This window comes from Trichechus manatus, unplaced genomic scaffold (assembly GCF_000243295.1).
Source record: "Trichechus manatus latirostris isolate Lorelei unplaced genomic scaffold, TriManLat1.0 scaffold00044, whole genome shotgun sequence".
Taxonomy (NCBI): Eukaryota; Metazoa; Chordata; class Mammalia; order Sirenia; family Trichechidae; genus Trichechus; species Trichechus manatus.
In genome coordinates this window covers 13,257,221-13,282,590 of record NW_004443980.1, presented here as the reverse complement: position 1 = coordinate 13,282,590, position 25,370 = coordinate 13,257,221, and the positions used below count along the sequence as shown (strand labels likewise).

Here is a 25,370-nt window from a genome sequence, read left to right as displayed (position 1 = left end):
ATGGGTGCTGTGGGGACTCACACCAATGGACATTAGTAGGAAAAGAAAGGTCGCATGTCATTTAAAGTGTGTCAGGAACTTAAAAGACAAACCCAGGCCAAATAAACAGAATAGTCTACAGAGGCAGTTTAATAAAGAAGCAGACATGATGTTGAAAATCACTGTAAAGAGAATTCTTAAGCAGATCAAGAAGATACTGCAAAAGAACAGTTGGAGAACGAAATAGCTTTCGTGAAATAAAATTTACTTCTGAATTGAAAAATTGGACAGATGACCTGAGTAATAGCAACTGTTGAAAAATGAAATAAATATCTAGAATAAATGTAAGAAATGTATTTATGATTAAACAAAAAACAAAAATGGAAATTACAAGTGAAACAATAAGGATTATGGATTAGGATGTCTAATATGCTGAGATTAGGAGTTTTACAGGGAAGCAAAGGAAGAAATGAGAAAGAAGAAATAATAATATTAATAATTTCCCAGGGAAAACCGAAGAGGGACAGATTCAGAGAACATTTAGGACAGGAATACAATAAGACTTTTTAATTATCATTTTATTATGCTTCCAAAACAACTATAAATCTCTCTGACTGATTTCTGCTTTCCCAAATGTTTATTTAAAAAGTCTAATACTTCAAATAATTGTATTTTAGAAACAAGTAAAAAAAAAAAAAACCCAAGCCAGTTGTCATCAAGTTGACTCTGATGCATGGCGACACCGTGTGTGTCAGAGTAGAACTGTGCTCTGTTGGGCTTTCAGTGGCTAATTTTTCGGAAGTAGATTGCCAGGCCTTTTTTCTGAGGTGCCTCTGGGCTAGAATAATACTAATTAAGTGAAAACCTTTCAGACAGAGTTGCTTCCTGAAAGCTATAGGTAAAATTACCATAAATATTTTCAGCATTGTCCTCAGAAGAGAGAGACAGCTGTAGACATGTCCACTTCCTTCACACATGACCTGGGTATTTTCCCACTTCTATCTCCTATCCAGTCTCCCCTGGAGTCTGATAATTTTGAATTATTGAGGGTAGGAATTGGGTCTTCCTCAGGCTACTAAAAGTGTTTATTAAAGGAATAAATGAGAGAGATTCAATGCCTTTGGTAGAGAGTTTCATGCAATTTTGTAGAAATGGCGAATTTATAAAGTTGATGACCAAATAGTTATGAAGTGTTTTGTTAAAATTGTCTAGTAGCAGAATATCAGGAATGATAGATTTTTTTGAAGTTCAAGGACATTTTATTTACTGACAGAGTAAAAATCATAAATACCAGATAGCGTAAAATGTACAACTGAACTCAGTGACAAAGAACTGGTGTTAATACACACTATTAAAGCAATGCTACACTTATTTTTGGAACAGTACTGTATTGTTCAGTCCATGTATAAAGCTGACCAAGAAATAATTCTTTTTGTATCACTGAATTAAGATGATTAAATATTTGTTGACTCTACTGCAGAGAAAATATATATATGTATAAATATAATGTACATTTATACATATATATGTATAAATATATTCAAGCAATGCAATAAAAAGGAAGATACAAAAATAAAAATGAAGAAACCTATGGACAGGGAGATAAATGGCTTATATAGATTACTACAACTAAAACAGCATTTGAAATGTAAGTAAAGCATGATCTTTGATGCACAATGACTTCATCCTCCGTACCACTACCAAATCCGTCTGTGTTCTTTATCTCAATTCACGGTACTATCATCCACTCAGTCACGTAAGCGGAAGACCTGAATGTCAGCCCTCCCGTTGACCACCTCTCCTGTGCAGTCAAGTTCTGCTTATTTTCTCTCTTAAATATTTTTTAAAATAATGATCGCTAATACAGTGCCCACTCTGCTAGGCATTATTCTAAAGCACTTTACCTATATTAATTAGTCCTCATCATAACTCTGTGATGGTAGTTACTCCTGTTGTCATCCCTATTTTATAAATGAGAGCTCAGAGAGTTTAAATAAACTGCCTGTGGTTGCATGGATAGCCAGTGACAGAGCCGTACCTGGAACCCAGACAGACTGGCTCTAGTCAGTAGGCTTAATGCTACTCTCTACTGCCTCTCCCCAGGCCTTCTGCTCCAATTGGCCCTCTCTTAATTCACCATCCCTTATTCCTACACGTCCTTCGAACAGGCCTACCTGTCTCCAGTCAGTCACCTCTCAAACCAACCTCACCTCAGGGCCCAGAGGGATAATTTAAGTTGCCCATCCAATACCACTTCCACACTTAAAATGCAACAGTGGCCTCTTATTTTAAACTTGTTTTTACTTTTTCTTTTGCTGGAAATAATTTGCTTGCTTGAGTGCTTGTTGATTTTGGCCACAGAGGTGTTTCTCCCAGTGAAAGCTTAGCAAGAGGCACAATATATAAAAGATTTAAATTTCGGTGGGTCAGATTGGAGCTGGGGTGCGAATTGTAACCTCTGTCCTTGCGACAGTCTGATGATTCTAGAAGGAGCCCTTAGGTGGACATTTGAAAGCAGCATAAGACGTGCTTGAGTGAGCCAGACCACTAGTCCCTGTATCAAGGAGTCAGATGAGAAGCAATCGCAGAGAACTACGGGGATAACAGAGACAACTGGTTGCTAAAGAATGTGGAACTCTGCATAGGAAAGCGCCTCTGGGAGTGGCTCAATACTCAGCATTTTTCAGCTCTAAGATTCTTCTTTCCTCTTGGCCTATTTTCTTTCTCTGGGCCATGGGACTTTCTTCCTTGCTTCACGATGCACAGATTTTAATGACTCCAAGAAGGTCTTTGGACTGAGTATTTACTTTATCTAATAGAACTCGGCTGCTCCATGTAGACCCTTGAAAATAGGTGCCTCCATTTGATAGATTAGGGGTTCTAATATGTGGTCTTCAGTGATTCTGGAAGTCTCTGAGACTCATTCAAAAACCAGTTGCCGTCGAGTCAACTCTGACTCATGGCGACCCCATGTGTGTCAGAGTAGAACTGTGCTCCATAAGGTCTTTAATGGCTGATTTTTAGATGTAGATCACCAGGCCTTTGTTCCAAGGTGCCTCTGGGTGAACTTGAATGACCAATCTTTTGGCTAATAGCTGAGGCACATTAACTGTTTACACCACTCAGGGTTTCCCAAAAAGGAAGTAGCAACCAGAAAATAACATAAATCATGTGTCTTGGTTATCTAGTGCTGCTATAACAGAAATACCACAAGTGGATGGCTTTAACAAACAGAAGTTTATTCTCTCACAGTCTAGGAGGCTAGAAGTCCAAATTCAGGGCACCAGCTCTCAGGGAAGCCTTTCTCTGTCAGCTCTGGAGGAAGGTCCTTGTCATCAGTCTTCCCCTGGTCTAGGAGCTTCTCAGTGCAGTGACCCTGGGTCCAAACGACACAATCCGATCCTGGCACTTCTATCTTGGTGGTATGAGGTCTCTCTCCTCTCTACTCAATTCTCTCTTTTATATCCCAAAAGAGATTGACTCAAGATACAACCTAATCCTGTAGAATGAGTCCTGCCTCATTAACACAACTGCCTCTAATCCTGCCTATTAACATCACAGAGGTTAGGATTTTAAATATTTAGGATAATCACATTAGATCACAAAATGTGAACAACCACACAATACTGAGAATCATGGTCTAGCCAAGCTGATACACATTTTTTGGGGACACAGTTCAATCCATAACATTCTACCTTTTGGCTCACAAAAATTCATGTCCTTGCCACTTGTAAAACACATTCACCTTATCACCATGTTAAGGAGTTTGAGAGTAATCTGATGGGCCAGTGGAGTTTAAGGGGCTCTGGGAGGGTCCAGAAAGGGCTGCAAACTGCAAGTCTATGGAAGTGATTTTTTTTTTGGCCAGCATGATGCTTTAGAATGGAATTTGAATGCTTTTCTCCAATTTCCCAATCCTCAACATTTTCCACAGTCTTGTCTCCTGTTCTTTCTCTTGCTGCTTCTTCAGTCCTTATATGTTCCCCTGGCCACTGACTATTTTACCAAGACTTTGCCCATTCACATTGTACTGCCCATTCATGTCCTGTAGGTCTCTCTCATTTACTTTTTGCCAAGTCTTATTCCTAGAACACTTGACATGTGATGAAAAAAAGGATTTAACAATTTGGAAGATCATGAATACTAAAATCATTTTTTAGAGATTTACAACATACCTTTGCACAGAAATGCCACTGATAAGTCGTTGTTGTTGTTAGGTGCCATCAAGTCAGTTTTGACTCATAGCCACCCTATGTACAACAGAATGAAACGCTGCCCGGTCCTGCGCCATCCTCACAATCATTGCTATGTTTGAGCCCATCACTGCAGCCACTGTGTCAATCCATTTCGTTGAGGGTCTTCCTCTTTTTCACAAGCCCTCTACTTTACTAAACATGATGTTCTTCTCCAGGGACTGGTCCCTCCTGATAACATGTCCAAAGTACGTGAGATGAAGTCTCACCATCCTCACTTCTGAGGAACATTCTGGCTGTACGTCTTCCAAGACAGATTTGTTCATTCTTCTGGCAGTTCGTAGTATATTCAATATTCTTTACCAACACCATAATTCAAAGGCATCAATTCTTCTTCAATCTTCCCTATTCATTGTTCAGCTTTTGCATGCATATGAGGCACTGAAAATACCATAGTTAGGATCAAGTGTACCTTAGTCCTCCATGTTACATCTTTGCTTTTTAACACCTTAGAGAGGTCTTTTGCAGAAGATTTGCCCAATGCAATACATCATTTAATTTCTTGACTGCTGCTTCCATGGGCATTGATTGTAGATTCAAGTAAAATGAAATCCTTGACAACTTCAATCTTTTCTCCACTTATCATGATGTTGCTTATTGGTCCAGTTGTGAGGATTTTTGTCTTCTTTATATTGAGGTATAATCCATACTAGTCTTTGAACTTCATTAGTAAGTGCTTGAAGTCCTCTTCACTTTCAGCAAGTCTACTGATAAGATCTGCATTTAAAAAAGCAAACAAATTTATGTTTAACACATTTCCCAAGCTACTTTGACTATGGGACCATCTCTTTTCTTAAATGAATATTGAGAGACATCTAGAACTGCCATCTTCAAAGTGTGGTCTGAGAACCTAAGCATCTCTGAGATCTTTAAAGGGGCTCTGTGAAGTCAAAACTATTTCATAGTAATACTAAGACACCCTTTTTCTTTTTTATTCTCGGTCTTTCATAAGTAGAATCCAGTAGAGTTTCCTAGAAGCTACATAATGTATGATACTGTAACAATTAAACACAGAAGTGGATATGAGGATCTATTAAACCAGACATTAAAAAGATTTGAGAAAATATACATCAGTGCTATTCTTCTCACTACTTTTTTGTGTTGTTTTGAAAAATTTGGTCATTTTTAGTAAAATTGTATTATGTTAACATGCAAAAAATTTCTGTTTGGAGTTCTAATATGGCAAATATTAGTAAATATAATCCCAATAAACAAAGGCTCTTTGGAGTTCTCAACAATTTTTGAGAGTGTAAAGGGATCCTGAGACAAAAAGTTTGAAAACTCCTGATCTAGCAGAATTAACAGTAGTGGACAACTATTATTATTATCATAGGAATTTAAACGTACTATGGGAAGACAATCTGCATTAGCAGAGCAGAGATGGCCTTCTGAAGAAGTGACATTCAAGCTGAGAAAGGAAAGGTAAGTCTGAGAGTTAGCCAGGTGAGCCTGGAGAAAGGAATTACGCACACCTATAGACAACATTTAAAGAGGGGAGTGCCCTGAGCTGACATAGAAAAGGAGTCTTGAGCCAGATCGTAAAGAACCATTTGAAGTTTTTACCTTAAGAGTTTTGATGGTATTCCAATAACATTTAGATACCATTAAACAATTGTAAGTAGGGGAATGATATATTTTTTTACTTTTAAAATGATACCCTGATGGGTGTATAAAGAACTGTTTAGGGGAGAGCAAGACTGGAGGCAGTGGGACCAGTTAGGAGAATGTCAAAGTTAATTCAGGTGAGAAACAGTGTGGCTTGGACTGAGAGAGTGGCAGAGGCTCTGAGGACTCCACTCATTTTTTATTCAACAAATATTTACTGTGCACCTCCTATGTAGTAGGCTTCGTTCTAGGAAATAAGGATATAGAGGTGAATAATGCAGATGAAGTCCTTGAACATATAGAGATTATACTGACAAATGAAGAAATAAATAGGAAGATACATTACCTTTCACAGAGCAATAAGTAGACTGACAGTGGAGGTTCCAGTGGAGCCTATGGAAGACAGGATACAATGGGATGACATCTTTAGAGTACTGAAGGAAAACAAATGCCCAGCAGTAGGCATGAAACTACTGGGCCAGACATACGCGAACACGAGTCAGAGATTTGAGGGAACTTCTTGTTACCTGAGGGTCAAGATGTCAGGAAATTGAAAAAAAGCTTATAAAACGTTGTATAAAACCTCCTTAAAAAGAGTGGAAGGGACTACAGTCGAGTCATTGTGGGTTTAGCTGCTGTTATGAAATTAAACTGTGTTCCCCCCCAACCCCAAATATGTGTTAGAATTCTAATCCCTATACCTGCGAATCTGTCTTGGAAGAAGTACAGTCAGAAGGCTCCTTAGAAGTGAGGATGGTGAGACTTCATCTCACATACTTTGGACATGTTATCAGGAGGGACCAGTCCTTGGAGAAAGACATCATGCTGGGTAAAGTCGAGGGTCTACGAAAGAGAGGAAGACACTCAACAAGATGGATTGACACAGTGGTTGCAGTGATGGGCTCAAGCATAGCAACATTTATGAGGATGGCGTAGGACTGGGCAATGTTTCATTCTGTTGTACACAGGGTTGCTATGAGTCAGAACTGACTCGAAGACACCTAACAGCAACAACAACAACAGCATACTTGTGAATGTAATACAGTTTGGGAATAGGATCTTCTTTGTTATGTTAACGAGGCCATATAAGTGCAGGGTGCATCCTAAACCTAATCACTTATGAGTTATAAAAAGAGCATAATAGACACAGAAGTAAGCACAAAGGGGACTGCTAAAGAACCAAGGAACACTGAGGTTACAGCAGCTGAAAGAGACAAGGATCTTCCCCTAGAGAAGACAGAGACAAAGAGAGTCTTCTCCTAGAGCCGGGGCCCTGAATTTTGACTTCTATCTTCCGGAAACGGAAGAAAATAAATTTTTCTTCTTTAAAGACACTCACTTGGGGTATTTGTGTTACCTCAGCACTAGTTAAGTCAGTTGCTATAACACATTTTAAAAATCTTTGCTCTTAATAGAGATTTATAAAAGGGATGAAATATAGAACTGTTTTCTGAATAAAGGGTGACAAAAAACGCCGCCCACTTCCTGAAGTTAATAAACAGATGAAAAGTAGGAAAGATGTGCAAGGACTACATGGGATAGATTTGTGTGGTTTCTATGTTGAAGTTTGGGGATTTTTTTTTTCTTTCACTATCAAACTTGATATATGTACACATATAAATGCTGAAAGCATTTTTAAACCCGAACAAAGCATTTCATTTGTATATGTGCTTTTTTTATTCAACCTGGTTGTCTTTGTCCACACGTGCTGAGGTCTAAGTGTTCAATTTACAGTGTGAGGTTTAATAACTCAGAGATGTACCATTTGTGCTAAATTTTCCCTATAAAAGTGCTCATTAGAGCACTGTGCGGAGAAAGGATGCAAAACAAAAAAGTACTGATAAAAAAAAGTGGAAATATCCCGTTTTAAGGTGTTTGAATTGACCAGTACCCCCCCTCCTTCCCTCTGAAGATGTATCCAAATTTGTGAGCAGTGTTAATATTTCCATTTTCACACCAAGGGGCACAATTCTGAACAGAAGTTTTACTTTGAACTTCATTAGTAAGTGCTTGAAGTCCTCTTCACTTTCAGCAAGTCTAGGAGAGTTTGCTTTAGCAAAGAAGCTGACATTTAAGTACATGTTTAGCCGTGTGTGACTTCCCTCTCTCCTGACTGATGTCCCTGTGAGCCCTCCTGGGTTGCCTGCTTCTGGGGTGCATACTCCTCCTCTTTCTCTGCACCATTTTCTCTTTAAAGTCAGAGGTGGTGTCCATAGGCTCTATGCCGCCACAGTCAAAACCTAACGCATTCAAAGCCGCTTGAGAGTGCAGAAACAGGGATTTGGGAAGGGGGTATGGAACTTTCTATGTCTGCCAAAATATATAATTCAGAACCTGTATTGGGGACCATGATAGAAGTCAAATCCTCAGGACTCCTGAGGATACTCCTGGCGGAATTTTTTTTTTTTTTTTTTTTTTTTGCGGGGCGGGGTAGGGGCGAGAAGGGTCGAATAGGAAGGACTTAGAGACCCTCAAGTTCAATTTTCTTAATCCTACCAAGGCAGGGATGGAAACTACCCAGCAAGGAATGTCCATGATGTAACCGTTATCCTTTACCCTGGGCTGCATCTTTCCCAGCCCATCTCTTAGACTTTTGGAGGGCCCCTGAGGATGGGCAAGAGGAGTTTGGAACCTCTGGAGCAACCCATACTCTCCTCCTCTGAGCAGCTGGGTAGGCAGGAGGCCTTTCAGTGAGAGTGAGAAAGAGAGGGAGGGAGAAAGGAAGGAAGGGGAGCTAGAGGTAGGAGTGGAAGAGGCAGCCTGGCCTGGGGCTGATTGGCTCCCGAACCCCAGCCCTCTCGAAGCTGGTTATAAGAGTTGGGGTGGCCGGGCGCGCAACGGCTTGCCAGCGCGCCCCTTGAGTCGGCGCCCGGCACTCAAGGCCCCGCCTAGTCGAGCTCCAGCTCAGCTGCGGTCTTTGGAGTTTGCAGCCCCCAGATCGAGAAAAGGAGGGAGCGCGAGAGGCACCAGAGCGCCGAGCGAGCGGGGCAGAGCGCCATGCGCCGCGCCAGCCGAGACTACATCAAGTACCTGCGCGGCTCTGAGGAGATGGGCAGCGGCGGCTCCGGCGCCCCGCATGAGGTCCCCCTACACGCCCCGCCACCGCCGCCACCCTCGTCGCACCCGCCCCCCGCCGCCTCCCGCTCCATGTTCGTCGCCCTCCTGGGGCTGGGGCTCGGCCAGGTCGTCTGCAGCGTCGCCCTGTTCCTCTACTTCAGAGCGCAGGTGAGTGCCCGCTTGCCCCGGTGCGCGCGGTCGGGCGCACCGCCCTCGCAGCTAGGGGAAACTGTGTAGCCGCCGAGCTCGGCTCCCCAGACCCACGGAATTCAGGCCGGAGAAAGTGACTCTAAGGAAAGGAGAGTTCCTTTGGGGAGAACTGGGCGCGGGGCTGCGCAGGGCTGCGCGCCGGGACACGGGGCGCGCTCGCCTCTCCCGTCGCGCACGCACTCCTGCACCGCAGCGCGCTGAACCTGGAATGCCCTTGCCTGGCTAGTTTGAATTTCCCCGGTGAGACGGCATTGGCCGCTCACCTTTTACAAGGGTTTGCAAACTTTTTTCGTCCTTTCATTTCTTACTTGGAGATAAGAACCAGCTCCATGAGTAGCAATCGACTCAGCGGCAACTGATTTGGTTTGGTTTTGGTTTAACGTCTATTTAGGAAACAAACAAACACAAAACACCTTCGCTTAATCTTCGACCCTTCCCCTTCCCGCCCACCACGCAGGGGATTTCGGTTTCTGGGCTGGCTGCTCTTCAAGTCTCTTCTGGGCCACAGCGCTTGAGGTGCAGCGGCTTCTGGAGCGCGCAGTGCGGAAGGTGGTGATGCGTGTGGTGCCTGCAGCGGTCGGGGGAGCGGGTGGCTATGTCCAAGTTGCCTGATGGGCCGAATGGCGCAGCGCGATTGGAGAAGCCCGGTCGCGGGGCACGGGGCTAGTTGCTGCTGCTGCGTGGTCCTCTGGGACTCCGCTGGCGTCGAGGGTGAAGGAGGCAAGGAGGTGGGCGGAGGTGGTGGTAGTGGGGTGTGTTTGGGAGATAGTGGTGAAGTTCTGTCTCCTAGGGCAGCCTCGCTACAGTCTAGCGTATAACTAGTCTTTTATAAGATGAGGCAGGCCTACATGAAGGCTCAAAACTGCAGGAAGATAGTAGAAAGGAAGGGGTAAATTTGTAATATTATGCTTTCTGGTGGTTTATGCCCTTGTGTTTTCTTGGAAATTGCAGTGCCGTTGGTTGGATTCATTCAAATAATCTTGTCTGGTGCTGTGAACTCTTTCTCAGAGGAAGTGGGGGGCTGACTGTGCATTTTTTTTTATGGGAAAAGAAAGAGAGTTGGGTTTGGACTTCATTTGTTTTTAGACTCATAGGTGATTACTTAACCAAACTGGAAACACCAAAACGTGGCATTGCTTGGGTTGTCTAGGTTTTTGGCATGTGCCAGCGTCTTGAACGCCACTGCTTTTAATCATAGGATTTTTGTTAAATATTCATTATCCTCTAGTTTGCTTTTTGTAGAACTGTTTTGATTATCTATTAAAACAAAGGTAGAAATGCTATGAGCAGTACTTCAGAAAATTAATATTTGCATATTAATAAGAAATGATTTTTACCTGTTGGGGAAATATTTTCTTTCCTAGAAAGACAACTTTTGAATGGTTGACTTGCAACATAGATTATGCAAATATATATGAAAGTGATGAAATATTTTCCTTCCATTGGCATATGTTGCAGTCAAGACTGAGTGGTTTATTGATTTTCCCATCCAGCGTGTTGTTCTTCCTCCTTATTTTGCTGGGGTTTTGTTAGGTGCTATTGAGTCGATTTCGACTCATAGTGACCCCACGTGACAGAGTAGAACTTCTCCATAGGGTTTTCTTGGCATAATCTTTACCAAAGCAGATCAAAAGGTATTTCTCCCATGAAGCTCTGGGTGGGTTCCAACGGCTAACCTTTTGGTTAACAGCCAAGTGCTTATCAGCTGTCCCACCAGGGCCCCTTCCTGCCTATTTAATGCTTGTGTATTAAGTGCCTCCTACGCATGACACTATTAAATGCTATGGGATATGAGTAAGAATAATTTATTCAACATACATCGTGTACCTACGATGTGCATGGCATGGTTCCGGGTAATGAAGGAGCATATCAAAATGCTTTACAGGGTTCTATCAGGGGCCTTCAACAAAAGACTCTTAAAATCCTTTAATCAAAAAGAACTCGGCATTCAGAAAAGGGCAAGAAAGTGCAATAGTTCTCCACCTTTTGTCTTCTCCAACACCTTAGGGATATGACGTTTTCATAGCAGTAGTGATGAAGTGAGTATTCAGTGTTGAAAAAGTAGGAGGGAATGGGAGAGTTCTAGGGACCCTGTGCAGTGTAGTGTAGCTTGGCAGGATCCATGGAATTGGTGTGGCCCTACAGGCAAGAGTGACCTGCTGAGCTCTTATTAAAGTTGCTCAGCTTTCCTGTAGGAATTCTCAATATTAATGGTCTGGAGGACAGCAAGGTTTGGCCTTTTGGTGATCACTTATAATTTATCTGTTGCATTAAAGTCAAGAGGTCTTGATAATACATGGATAATAGGGAAACTCTCAAAGCCTTTTTCTAAAGTCAGCCTGTAAGTTAGTAAGCCTTGCTGGGAAATTCTCATTTGGAGAGCTTAATGTCATTGGATTTCTGGATACAATTTTCCTAAATGCTGTGAAGATTGGATTCTCTAAGACTTATGTAGAATATTTGAATCATTACTCTGTCTGAACACAATTTTGTACTGCATTTTTAAAAGGTCATCTCCTTCAGTGAAGAAGTAATATTAGGACTGATGTGTTCATGTGAGTATACCACTAAGTCTGGTTGCGTTTTACCAGCTGTTGTATCTATGCTTGAGACCTAAAATCGTCACAGCCATTTAGAGATACGTTCTGAAATACTTACAAATGAAAGATAATAGTGTCTGGAGTTCGTTTCAAAATAATTGGTGGGGAGAGTAGGGGCTAGGGAAGTGGTTAGGTAATAGAGGAAACAAGACTGGCCATGAGTTAGTCATTGTTAAAGCTGGGTGATCAGTATATGCAGGTTGACTCTAGTAGTCTTTCCACTTTTATGTATATCTGAGGCCTTCTTTTAATGTTCGAGCTAAGAGAATAGACTCAATTTGACCTGTCACTGATTTTACATTTTCTTTGATATCAGTTCCTTGTGGATCAACTACTTGGAGTTACTGACTGCATTTGAATGAGAATGAAAATCATCTAGTATCAGGTAACATGTTTGCAGTTTACAGTAAAGAAAAAGGAGAAAAAGGAGCCAGTTTTATTGTTTTTGATTAAAGGCGGAGGTAAGAAGCTATTCCAGTCTTCAAGAAACAAGCAGTTTAAGTGCATAAAGAAGAATGCCCAGCAGACTGTAAAAATAGCAGTGATTATTACTTTTTTTCATTTCTCCTTCCTCAACTCATGTTTGAAGAGTTAAAAATGAATCAGCCTCTGGAGTGTTTGCAGCTTGCCGGTGCCTAGATGAAAAAAAAAATCTACCAGATTCAGTGTAGATTGGCTTTTCCCCACCAGCCCACCAAAGAGAAAATAGCATGTGGCTTGTGCTGTATATTTACCACATAGTATTCATACTTCGGTTTACAAAGAAAAAAAAAAAAAAACCCTTCCAAAAAGTTGCTTGTAAAATTTGTGTGTGTGTGTGTGTGTGTATGTGTGTGTGTGTGTGTGTGTGTAACATCTGTAGAACCATATTCAAAGCTGAGAGTTTAGCTACAAGATAAGCTTTTCAGAAACCTTGAGTTCTTTTGTTCTTTCAACTCCTTCCCCCAGTCTCCCCCTGCGTGCACACTAACCTTGAGGCTGTTACCCAGGGGAGCAGCAACGACTGACAATCTGATGAAGAGGTGTGCAGGCTGCCTGTTTGAAAACACAGATAACGAAGCAGCACAAATGTAAAGCATCCTGCCTCACTTGATTAAGTTTCAAGGAAGTTAAAAAAAAAAACCACACCAAACTGAGTTCATTTTATATGAACTGTATTGTCTGATAAATGCACTTTGAAAGTTCATTTTCAATCTGATATTCAAGATTTATGTTTTCAGAAATTTCTTGATACAATGAATTCCTTTATAACTCAGTTTTCTGTGATTTTCTGATGACTATCTGGCTTCCTAAGTGGAGTATAAGTTCCATGAAAGTAGAGACTGCCCGCATCGCCCACTACCTCATTCAAATCACGTAGCCCAGGTCCTCGCGTGTTTAATTTACTGAAAATGTTTTTCAAATTTGCAACCTTATGCATATGTCAGTTTCTAATTTGTAGCAGGAAATAATCTAATAAGATGTCAAAATAGATAAAAATATAAATTTTCGGTCATGTAAATCCTCTGTCCAGACTCCTGTGTGCCAAAGGATGGGTGGTTGGATAGAATCATTCGTTAGTTGCTCCATGAGCTTTTGAGCATACAGTACCATTCACACTCCCTGTTCTGAGGTCCTTCAACCTAGAGGCCAAGGAGGCGAAGTGCTAATTTACCTGTGCCTGGTTGGCCCTGCACCCGGGACCTTAGCTCTTCCCCTTTCTCCCAGTCTCCATTTTCCACAGAGAAGAGCTGCAAGGACACGGGAATGAGAAAGACATTTAATGCAGATTAAAAATGAATTTCTAATGTATGATCCTGAAGTAAACAAATGAGTATATCAAAAATAATCATGTCAGACTTGCAGGATTTCTTTCTTTTTTGTGTGCTTTAGATGAAGGTTTACAGAGCAAATTAGTTTCTCATTGAACAATTAATACACATAATGTTTTGTGACATTGGTTGCCAAGCCCACGATGTGTCAACACTCTCCCCTTCTTGACCTTGGGTTCCTCATTTCCGTTCATCCAGCTTTCCTGTCTCCTCCTGCCTTCTCGTCCTTGCCTCTGGGCTGGTGTGCCCATTTAGTCTTGTTTTGTTTTATGGGCCTGTCTAGTCTTTGGCTGAAGGGTGAACCTCAGGAGTGACTTCAGTAGTGAGTTAGAAGGTTGTCCGGGGGTCATTCTCTGGGAGTTTCCCCACTTTCTGTCAGACCAGTAAGTCTGGGTCTTTTTTTGTGAGTTTGAATTTTGTTCTCCATTTTTCTCCAGCTCTGTCCGGGACCCTCTCTTGTGATCCCTGTCAGAGCAGTCAGTGGTGGTAGCTGGGCACCATCTAGTTGTGCTGGACTCAGTCTGGTGGAGGCTGTGGTAGTTGTGGTCCATTAGTCCTTTGGACCAGTCTTTCCCTTGGGTCTTTCATTTTCTTCATTCTCTCTTGCTCCAGATGGGGTGAGACCAGTGGAGTATCTTAGATGGCCGGTTACAAGCTTTTAAGGCCCCAGACGCTGCTGACCAAAGTAGGATGTAGAACATTTTCTTGATAAACTGTTATGCCAGTTGAGCTAGATGTCCCCCAAGAGCATGGTCCCCAGCCCTCAGCCCAGCAATTCAGTCCCCCAGGGAGACATGATTTCTTTTGGGAAAACAATTGCTGAAGTTTTATGTATGTTTTAGTTCTAATGTTACCTTCCCAAACAGTGGCTCTCATTGCACACTAGAAGTACTCGGAGAGATAGACACCAAGTGGCTCCTGTCCGCAGAGATGCTGATTGAATTGTCCTGGGGTAGGGTCTGGGCATGGGCATTTTTTAAAAGAGAGAAGGGATAAACTCTTGGCATTACATTTACTTGCATCAAATCATGAACCATTAGTCACTGTTGTAACATTTGTACTAACTGGTGTTGCTTATAATAAAATTTTAAAATTGTCTCCAGTGAAATTTGGAGTCATTTTAATAGCAGAAAACCTATATTTGTATATTTGGCATTTTAAGGCATGATTTCTCAGACTTTTATGTGCATGTGAATCAGTTGGGATCTAGTTAACATGTAGATTTCCATGCAGTGCTCTGAGATGGGACCTGAGTGTTGCGTTTCTAAGCAGCTCCCTGGGCTAATGATGTGCCGGTCCCTGGACCACACTTTGAGAAGCAAAGGTATAGGGGACTACTGCTTCTGTTAGCCATTGCTTACCTTGTCAACAGGATTTGAACTTAACCAATTTTAGGGCCTGTAGGCACTCTCCAAGGACCTTGGTGGTGCAGTGGTTAAGCGCTCTGCTACTAACGAAAAGGTCGGCGGTTCGGACCCACCAGCCACTCCGCAGGAGAAAGATGTGGCAGTCTGCTTCTGTAAAGATTACATCCTTGGTAACTGTGGGGAGCAGTCGTATTCTGCCCTGTAAGGTCTCTATGAGTTGAAATCGTCTCAATGGCAATGGGTTTGATTGTTTTTTAGGCACTCTTCCCCAACTCTGCAGCGTTCCTTTAGCTCAGCAGTTTCGTGATGGTGAGCCAGCAGAGGCCCTTTCTATGGCTCTTATTTTCTGAGGTCTGAACCCCATGACCTTTATGTCCATTGTCCAGACTTTTCTGGTTTTGTGGGATCCTTATTGACAAACATATAAGTGGGCTTTTTTTGTTTGGTTAAGTATGTAATTGAAAGCTTTCTTCATACAAAAACTCGCATATTCTGATTTGTACTGATTATTTTAAAGAAAATATGAAAAATAAATATGGATTGCATTATACTTTTGCTTCGTGGATGGCATCTCTCCCATGATCATATTTTGTTAGCTGCTGTCGAGTCAGCCCCCGACTCATGGAAACCCACACGCACTGCAGAATGAAACCCTACCTGGTCCTGCACCATCCCCATGACTGGTTGCAGACTGGACCGTTGGGATGCATAGGGCTTTCACTGGCTGATTTTTGCAAGCAGATTACCAGTTCTTTTTTCCTAGTCCATCTTAGTCCGAAAGCTTCCCTGAAACCTGTTTAGCATCATAGCAACACACAAACCTCCACTGTCAGATGGGTGGTGGCTGCGTAGGAGGTGCATTGGCCAAGAACGGAACGTGGGTCTCTCACATGGATGGGGAGAATTTTACCACCGAACCACCAATGCCGCATGCTCTCACGATCGTAGATAATCCTTATATTTGCAAGACTGGAGTAACAAAATTCCTATTAGTGGATGCATGTTTGTTGGAAGGCCGTAATTTTGCTTTGGGAATTTCAGATACTGATGGGGAACTTTGCATTTTATTTCTGATGGCTGGTTGATAAACATGCACGTCTTTCTGATTACTGTTAAGAGATCATTAAACCAGGGACCGAGAGACGTGGTATTAGTTCTAACCGAGTTTTGGTTGTTTTAAACTTATTCATTTTCCTTTTTTCATACTAAATAAGCAAATACACATAAAGTACTTTGAATTTTTGAAAGCAGAAGACAATAAATTAAACTATTTTGATTAAAACAATTGATGGTTAATTATATCTACCCTTTTACTTGGTGGAATCCTTGGGTGGTACACACGGTTAACACCGAAGGTTGGAGGTTCGAGTTCACCCAGAGGTGCCTCAGAAGAAGGGTCTGGAGCTCTATTTTCAAAAAATCAGCCGTTGAAAACCTCATGGAGCACAGTTCTATATGGACGCACATGGGGTTGACATGAGTTGGAGTTGACTTGATGGCGGCTCTTTGGTGCTTTTACCTGGCACTGGAAATCACCACAGACACTTTGTCAGAGCCTGGAGGAGGAGCAGGCAGACCATTTAAAGAGAAGAGCAGTGCTTAGAAAATACTGGGCAAGTGCTCTAACCAGGCCATCTGCTAATAACACCATGGGGACGTTTTAGGTGGGACAATCCCTCACATTATAAGAATTTTAGCATCGTCCAGCACATGCAAGTATAGGCTGCTTACCCTATGTGGCCCTTGCCCTGTTGTCACCACCAGATGTCACCGGCACACATTCCCGGGCACCCCTGATAGACCACCATTCCAGTTGAGAAACAGTGGGTCAACAAAAGAGAGAGTGTGCTTCAGGTTTTGTTGGGAGCTAGGAAATGGATTCCTCTCTTCTCCGATTAAACTGTACAGTGATTAAGGGAGAAGGTCAGGCAAACAGTGGCTAAAGGTGATGTTAATTTCTCCAGCTATATATATATATATATATATAGGCTTCATGCTTTGTATATCCGAACGTCTAGTAAGTTGCATATGACTTGAAGACGAAACGCCTTCTTTGCCTGCACCCACGGTCTGTGAGTTCCCTGATGCCACTCCCTTCTAAGAAGACTTTCATATTGTCAGACGATTTTGCTAATTTCACCACGAATCACACAAGTACATTTCTGTTGTTGTTGAAAAGCCACCATAAAACTTGGCTTTATGTTGTGGAAGATAGTCAGCTGCTCATCAAAATGAATTAAAAGTCCATGTTTTCACCAACTTGAGGGTAATTATATTAACGATTAGTCATTGGGAGTCCTGGTTGTTTAATGGTTAAGCACTCGGCTGTTAACCAAAAGGTTGGCGGTTTGAACCCACCAGCCGCACTGCAGGAGAAGGATGAGGCAGTCTGCTTCCATAACGATTTACAGCCTTGGAAACCATACAGGGCAGTTCTACTGTGTCCTAGAGTGTCGCTGTGAGTTGGAGTTTGGCTCGATGGCAATGGGTTTTGGTATTAGCCATTGGGGAAATAAAGACTCTTGCAAAAATGAATTTTTCATTCTTAAGTCACACTTTATTAAATAGCAGAATGATTAATGATACCCACTCGAAGGTCCTTACTTTATTTTTTTTTTTCAGATGGATCCTAATAGAATATCAGAAGACGACACCGACTGCTTTAAGAGACTTTTCAAACTCCATGAAAATTCAGATATGCAAGACAGCGCTCTGGAGAGTCAAGACGCAAAATTAATCCCTGATTCGTGTAGGAGAATTAAACAGGCCTTTCAAGGAGCTGTGCAAAAGGTAAATGCTCAGGACTTGCTGCCTCTACCAATAGTGAAAATTAAAACAGGCTGAGTAACTATTGACTTTGTCCTTTTTTCTTATCATCTTAATAATTTGTAAAGGAGCTAAAGAGAATTTTTTAAATAGGACTAACAGGATTCTTTTGAAGTTGGTAATGGTTGATTATAGAGACCGGAGACGTTCATGCAAATATTCTTTTCTTTTTAAGAGGAGGGTTTTAAATTCATCCTTGGAAGGAGGACAAGGTGGTTTGTGGTTAGTCGACGGGTCCGTTTGCTAGTTGGAATTTACTGACCTAGAAACCATCCGCTCAGTTCACAGGACTTTCTGGTAGCGATTTCCTTTACATTTGGTTTTGTAATGGTATAATCCCTGAGTCCACATCTGTTGATCCAGGCTTTGATGAGAAGCAATTGTAACTGGTCCTTTGTTGTCATCTGTGGTGAGAAGGTAAGCAAGCAGAGCAGGAAATGACGTGGTGGGTGAGATGGAAATTCTGTGTCCAGTTTCTCGTTTTCCAGGAGAGCTGGGTGAGAAGGGAGGAGATGGGGACAGGGAAGACCAATGCCTTCACTTGCATCAGCAGCTTCAGTTGAGAAACACTGTGATAACTGGCCATTTTACTTGCCTGACAAAACCCACTCAGGACTCCTGCAGCTTTGGAATTACTTTACTTATTGACTCCACAGAAATTAGATAGAACCCGATAGTTACTCCAATGCACGCATACCTGCATGTGCATTGCATACCTGCATATACACTTTCATGCACTCATGCATTCACCTCTCCATCCCAGCCTCTCTTTTGCAGCTCCCTACTAATTGAGAAAGGCTGGCAGCCTGAACCCACCCAGAGGCACCTCGGAAGAAATGCCTGGAAATCTGCTTCCAAAAGGTCACAGGCATGAAAACCCTATGGAGCGGTTCTCCTCTGCAACCCCTGGGGTTGCCAAGAGTCAGAATTGACTGAATGGCAACTGGTTTTCTTTTTTCTTTTGGGAGCCTCTAGTCCTCTCAAAGTAAATTCTGAAGTTGTCAAAGCCCTTAAATCTAAATTGAATTTTAATTTAGTTTTTTTTTTTCATTTAAATCCACATATAGTAATAGCATTTTTTCCCAAAGAGGATGCAAGTTGGAGGTAGAGGTAGGTAGAAAAAGCTGTTTGTAAAGATAAATGTCTGTAACACGCATAACATTGAGATTTGATACATTTTATCAAATCTGAAATACCATCAACTTTCAGCTTTCGTCATTATTTCTTGCACTGTTAAGAAATAAAAAATGTTGATTGAAAACTTGAACATAGTCATCATAGATTCTAGTTTGCATCCCCGTTTTATAGATATAAAATGTAAAAAAATGTGCCTCATAGACTCAGTGAAGTACCTATTACTCTAATATCTATAAGAAAGCACGTTGTTTATGAAAATTACTTTTCATTATAATTAGTATGTATCTGACTTAGCTTTATGCAGTAGATGTATATTTTAAATGTGAGTTTACACTTAGTGATCTTTTTATCTTACATTGTAACTTCCGAGCGATAGCATTTCCGCTACTCTATCCATTTTCATTTGATATTTCGTTTTGTATTAATCTGCTTTTTACTCCATTTGTCAAGTTTATCTCTCAAACACTGAGTAACCTAGCTATAAACAACTATTAACATGCACTAGCAGTAATTTATACATATATATTATATCTATATATATGTGTCTATGTATGTATCAGAGCCCTGGTGGCATAGTGGTTAAAAACTTGGCTGCTAACCAAAAGGTCAGCAGTTCGAATCCACCAGCCGCTCCTTGGAAACCCTATGGGGCAATTCTACTATGTATGGGATAGAATCTGATAGGATTGCTATGAGTCAGAATAGACTCGATGGCAATAGGTTTGGTTTGGTTATATATATGTATACACACACGTACACATATATCTATATATATGTATATATGAACTCTTAGGATATATAACATTTGATAATCTTATTTTTTGACTTTTTATTTGGAAATCATTTCAAACTGACAGAAAGAAAAATTGCGTGAATAAAAACAATACAGAACGATTACTTAGTGGCCAATGTCTACTCTCCGGCAGCCTTGCAATGACCTCTGTTGCTTCTGTGTGCTTATCTGCCCCTACCTTCCCCGTCACAACTTCCCTGTTCATTGCCCCATTTCATTTGAGCTTTCTAAGTGACTGCCTAGATATTATGATAAACTCGTTGGTATTTAAATGTGTTAATGAGCAATAATGGCAGAATTTTCACTATTTTAGGAACCTTCTGGAAACATAGTGCCTTGTTCTAAATGAGTAACACTAATAGTGAGAGTCAGTGTCTGGCAAGCCAGAACAAGAAAGATTTGTGAGCAGGCAAAAATATGTATAAAAAAATCACCAAAAACCAGTTGCTTTTCAGTTGACTCCAACTCATGGCAACCCCATGTGTGTCAGAGTAGAATCGTGCTTCATAGGGTTTTTAATGGTTGATTTTTCTGAAGTAGATCACCAGGCCCTTCTTCTGAGGTGTCTCTTGGTGGACTTCAACCTCCAACCTTTTGGTTAGCAACCTGGCGTGTTAATTTTTTGCACCGCTCAGTCAACTGTTTTAACTAAAGGCAGACGGTGTTAATTATACTAAAAGATTATTATAACTCACGGGATGAGTAGAAGGTTATTAATTTCTCATTTGTTTTCATTGTGCTATATATTTTAGCTGTTACACATGAGTAATAATATTACGCACGGGTACTTTTTTTTTTAATAGGAATTTATGAAAATTACTCAAAAACAAAAATAAAAACCAAACCCATTGCCATCGCGGGGATTCTGACTGAAATAGGTTGCTTAGTCTTATATCCCACGAGCATCCCATCGATGCAGCTGTCTCTTAGTGGGAAAATGGGTGGTTGTTGCTGTCCTTATACAGCCTGCGTTTATCCAAATGTGAATTCCCAATCCTTTGACTCAGAACTCCTTGTTCCATCCACTGCAGCAAAAAGATGACCCTTCATACCTTTAAAAGGTTTCCACAGTTTGTACCCAAGCTGGTCATCCGCGGATACAAACGTGTACTGGAGCTAAAAAGAAAGCTTGTCCAGCCAAGTCAGTGACTCAGATCCTCCTTTTGACTTCCGGCTGTTTGTCTAATGTCTGTTTACCCATGGCCAGAGTTTAAGGCTCTTGAAGTACAATCTCTATATTCCCCAAACACCATTTATGGTGCCTCAGTTTATTAGACATTGACTTTTTTTTTTTAAAGAATAAGGAGCTGTCATAATATACCAGCGTGTGTTTAGGGGTAGAAGATGCCATTTCTTCCCCCTAGACAAGAGGATCTTTAGGAAGGAGATGAGCGTTATCCATTCCTTGTCATTAAACTCAACTAACAGCCTAGGAAACCCTATGGGGCAGCTCTACTCTGTCGTATGGAGTTGCTCTGAGTTGGAGCTGACTCCATGACGGCAGGTTTGGTTATTTTTGGCTTTATGTTGTGGGTCCTGTTCTAGGCACTTTGCCGTATCTTATCCCGTACCAAAGGATTTACTCTTCTCTTAGTCAAATAATATTCTGCTAGATGTGTCATCCTTTTACAAGGACTGTTGGCTAATGTGACATTCTACACATCTTGCCACAATAATCAGATCTCTCATTTCTCTTGCCACTGCTGAAAATAGTATGGGTGTATTAGGCTTTCATAAGTACCTTTGTATCTTAGTGATAGTTCTAATATATATATTGAGTGAACCCGTAAAACAAAATTACACGTGTTGCTGGAATCATTATTGAGAGAGCAACCCATCCAGTGGTAACAAATGCTAGACATAAGCACAGTATCACATTCTGTGTGTGCAAACAATGGTGTTTACCCAGCCAATCTTTGGTGAAACAAGTAATGCTGTTTTTCCCCCTTTTTTGTTTGTGGCAGGGTTTTCTTGGCTTGTTTTCCCCTTTAGCACAGAACTTTAAAAGTCTCTTAGCGATCCAGCCCTACCGACCACAATTTATAAAGTCTATCATAACAGTCTACGACAATAAAGAAAACACTAGCTTAAATATGGTGTCCAGTTTATAAAGTGATGCTTGTTTCCAGCTTTGGCAGGCCCCAGACTCTGCCAGTGTGGGGGGAGGGGAGGTGGAGGGGTGAGCTGGCCTGAGCAGGGGCCTGCCCTGCTCGACAGTGAGGCCACTCCAGGCCAGTCTTGGTGGGTGCCATCTGTTTATGCACCAAATATAGATTCTCGGTACGGTACTCGGAGCTGGAACTCTAACTTGGGAGCCATTGCACTTGATTTTAATATGCCTGGTTGTTGAGTCCACATTGGATACGTGTTTGTAAAAAACTTCCTGCAACTTAGTTTCAAAGATATTTGAAAGAATGGTCTGCAGAAGAGAGATCAATAGCACTCTGTATGGGATAGCCTTTAGTATTCCTCTTTAGCCAAAGGGCTTGTTTGGGAACCTAACGGGTCTGAAACCCGTTGCTCTCCAAAGTGGGATGTTCAGCACTTTCAATGATCCCTTGGGATGTGGGAACGAAGTATTGGGATTTATATGTATCTTTTTTAGTATCAGCTTTTAAAAGCATTTATGTTTTTGTGAATATTTTGTAATGTGTGTAATGTATTTATATAGGAGTGCTTCTATTTAATATTTAGATAAGTAAGCATGCAGATTTTGTGAACAGTCGAAATTTTTTCCCTGATAGAAGAATTGCACAGTCAGAAAGACTTAGAGATCATGGCAAGAAGCCGTAAGCTCCATCAGGACAAAGACTGTAGCCATTTTGCTTGCATTTGACTATATCACCCCTAATTCAGTCCCTGGATGGTGCAAACAGTAATGCACTTGGCTGCTAACTGAAAGACTGGCAGTTCGAGCCACCTAGGGGCACCTTGGAAGAAAGGCCTGGTGGTCTACTTCTGAAAAATCAGCCAATGAAAACTCTATGTATAAGGGAGGAAAAAATTTGGAAAAGGAGGGTGAGAATGGTTGCATAACTTGAAAAATGTAATCGGTGTCACTGAATTGTACGTGTAGAAATTGTTGAATTGGTGTATGTTTTGCTCTGCACATTCTCAACAGCAGCAACAACAAAGAAAGGAAAAAGAAAAGAAAACCCTACGGAGTACAGTTCTACTCTGACACACATGGGGTTGCCATGAGTTGGGGTCACCATGAGTTGGAATTGACTCAACAGCTTCAGGAATGAATGAATAAATGAATGAGTGATGACTTATTGAACCCTGTGAACTAGTATTTTTAAATAAAAATGGGATGTTAACCAATTTATCAAGGCACTCAGAATGTTATAAACCTGGTTCTCATTTGTCTGATTTTTTTTCAATGTTACAATTGATAATTATGAAAATTATTAGCCTGAGGAAATACAGGGCAGCTTTTGTTAAAGTTCTCTTCAGCTGAATTTCTCAGTTTAGTCAGATTTCCTCAGGCCTTTCGGCCCTGCCATAGTCTGTTCCCTATACAGAGGCAGCCTATAGCGTGAACTAAAAACACTGCTTTGACTTTGTAAGTATAATTTTATAAAACTCTCTAATTATACTCCAGATTATGAGAAGCCAAATGATGATAATGAGTACCAATAGGTTATCTTGCTGGCATATTCTTCACTAACCATTTCCTGGAATCAATGAGCCTTCAAAGACTTACTGGAAAATGAGGCTTAAGACCAGAGCCATAATTATTGAACAATTAATTCTTAGCTGGAAGTCTTTTTTAATTCTCTGGGGATCAGTACATATTTGGCCTTATCTCCTTCAGGATTAATATTGTCAATGCACAATTTTCACTGATATTGAGAACAATGTACCCAAAGCTTTGAAGACAATGTTGGTTCAGTGGTACAATTCTTGCCTTCCATGGAGGAGACCCAGGTTTGATTCCCAGCCAGTGCACCACCCATTTGTCAGTGGAGGCTTGTGTGTTGCTATGATGCTGAGCAGGTTTCAGCAGAGCTTTCAGACTAGGACAGACTAGGAAGAAAGGGCCGGTGATCCACTTCCAAAAATCAGCCAGTGAAAACCGTATGGTTCCCAGTGGTTCAAACCACTCCTGATCGTGGGGATGGTGGGGGACTGGGCTGTGTTTGGTTCCATTGTGCATGGGGTTGCCGTCAGTCAGGGATGACTCGACAGCAGCTAACAACAACAAAAGCTAGTTGCTATAACAAAGAGACCCATAAATTCAGTGAACTAAATAAGACAGAAATTCTTTTCTCTCATGTAATAATCCAGAGGTGAGCAGTCCAGGACTAGCAACGAGGTTCCTCCATCTTTAACATGTACCTTCTATCTCTGGGCCCAAGTTGGCTGCTCTATTTTGTTTTCATTTTCCAGACAGAGGGAAGGGAGAAAGAAAAAGTGATGGCAGTACCTGGAGATTGAGACATCACATTCAGTAGCATCTTATCAGCTGGAACTTACTCATAAGACCACACATAGCTGCAAGGGAGGCTGGACAATACAGTCTCCAGCTGGGTGGCCATTTTCCAACCATAACTTGAAGAAAGAGGTTGCCTGTAACTAATAGCTACCACCTGTCTGTCACTTTGTCGTACTGTGGTGGCTTGCATGTTGGTGTGATGCCAGAAGCTATACCACTGGTATTTTAAATACCCGTGGTGGGCAGGTTTCAACAGAGCTTCCAGACTAAGACAGACTAGGAAGAAAGGCCTAGTGATCTCCTTCTGAAAATTAGCCAGTGAAAACCCTATGGATCACAGTAGATATAGCGCTGAAAGAGGAGCCCCCTAGATTGGAAGGCGATCAAAATACACAGTGGCAGCAACAATGGACTCAAGCATACTGACAGTTGTGAAGATGGCACAGGACTGGGCAGCATTTCATTCTGTTGTACATGGGATCGCCATGAGTCAGAGCCAACATGACGGCATCTAACAACCGCAACAGCATAACTAATAGGAAAAAAGGAGAGAACAGATATGAGGGGACAATGAGCAGTCTCCGACATTCACTGTACCCTATTTAGGCAGGAAAGCGGACTCGCTTACTTTAGAGGCAGGAGTTAACTCTGAGTTATCCAGAATACTCAAGTCTATGAAAAATTTTAGGAACCCTCGGTTAAGCGCTCGGCTGCTAACCAAAAGGTTGGTGGTTTTGAACCCACTCAGTGGCTCTTCGGGAGAAAGACCTGGTGATCTGCTCCTGTAAAGATTACAGCCTAGAAAACCCAATGGGGGCAGTTCTGTTCTGTCACATGGGGTTGCTATGAGTCAAAATTGACTCGATGGCACCTAACAACAACAGCAACATGAAAAACTTTAGTGGTCAAGGTTTTATTTTGTAGAGGTTAAAGTTCTTTAGGATTATTTACATTGCACGAGAGAAATTTGAAAGTATGTTTAACAGCACTCATCCTTTTGAGGAAGTTTCAATAACTCTGGTTAGGCATATACATCTGTGATCTTTGAATAAACTTTCATAGTTACCTGCACAGCTTTTACTAGATTTTGTGTTTGAAGAATATTAATTTAAAACCAGAAAGTTCATCAGGTTAAGTGGCTGTGTTTTCTCCATATGTAATGTTTATCCCTTAGAATTCCAATCTCAGTTATTACAAGAAGTTGATTCCCATTTTAAATACTAAAGTAAATAAGAAATCAATTAAAATCTGAGTATATCTTAACTGCTTGCAAAATTTTGATCAGTGGAGATAT

The 25,370-nt window shown here is 41.4% G+C and overlaps 1 protein-coding gene across 1 annotated transcript in view; it reads left to right on the top strand.

Moving 5' to 3' along the window:
* Window positions 1-8,762: 8,762 nt before the first annotated feature.
* Window positions 8,763-25,370, top strand: part of TNFSF11 (TNF superfamily member 11) — a 37,262-nt gene continuing 20,654 nt past the window's right edge. Inside the window, exons 1-2 of the mRNA XM_004376608.1 lie at window positions 8,763-9,062; window positions 17,505-17,672. Coding sequence (XP_004376665.1) covers window positions 8,835-9,062; window positions 17,505-17,672 — 396 coding nt within the window. The 5' untranslated portion in view covers window positions 8,763-8,834. The remainder of the gene's footprint in view (window positions 9,063-17,504; window positions 17,673-25,370) is intronic.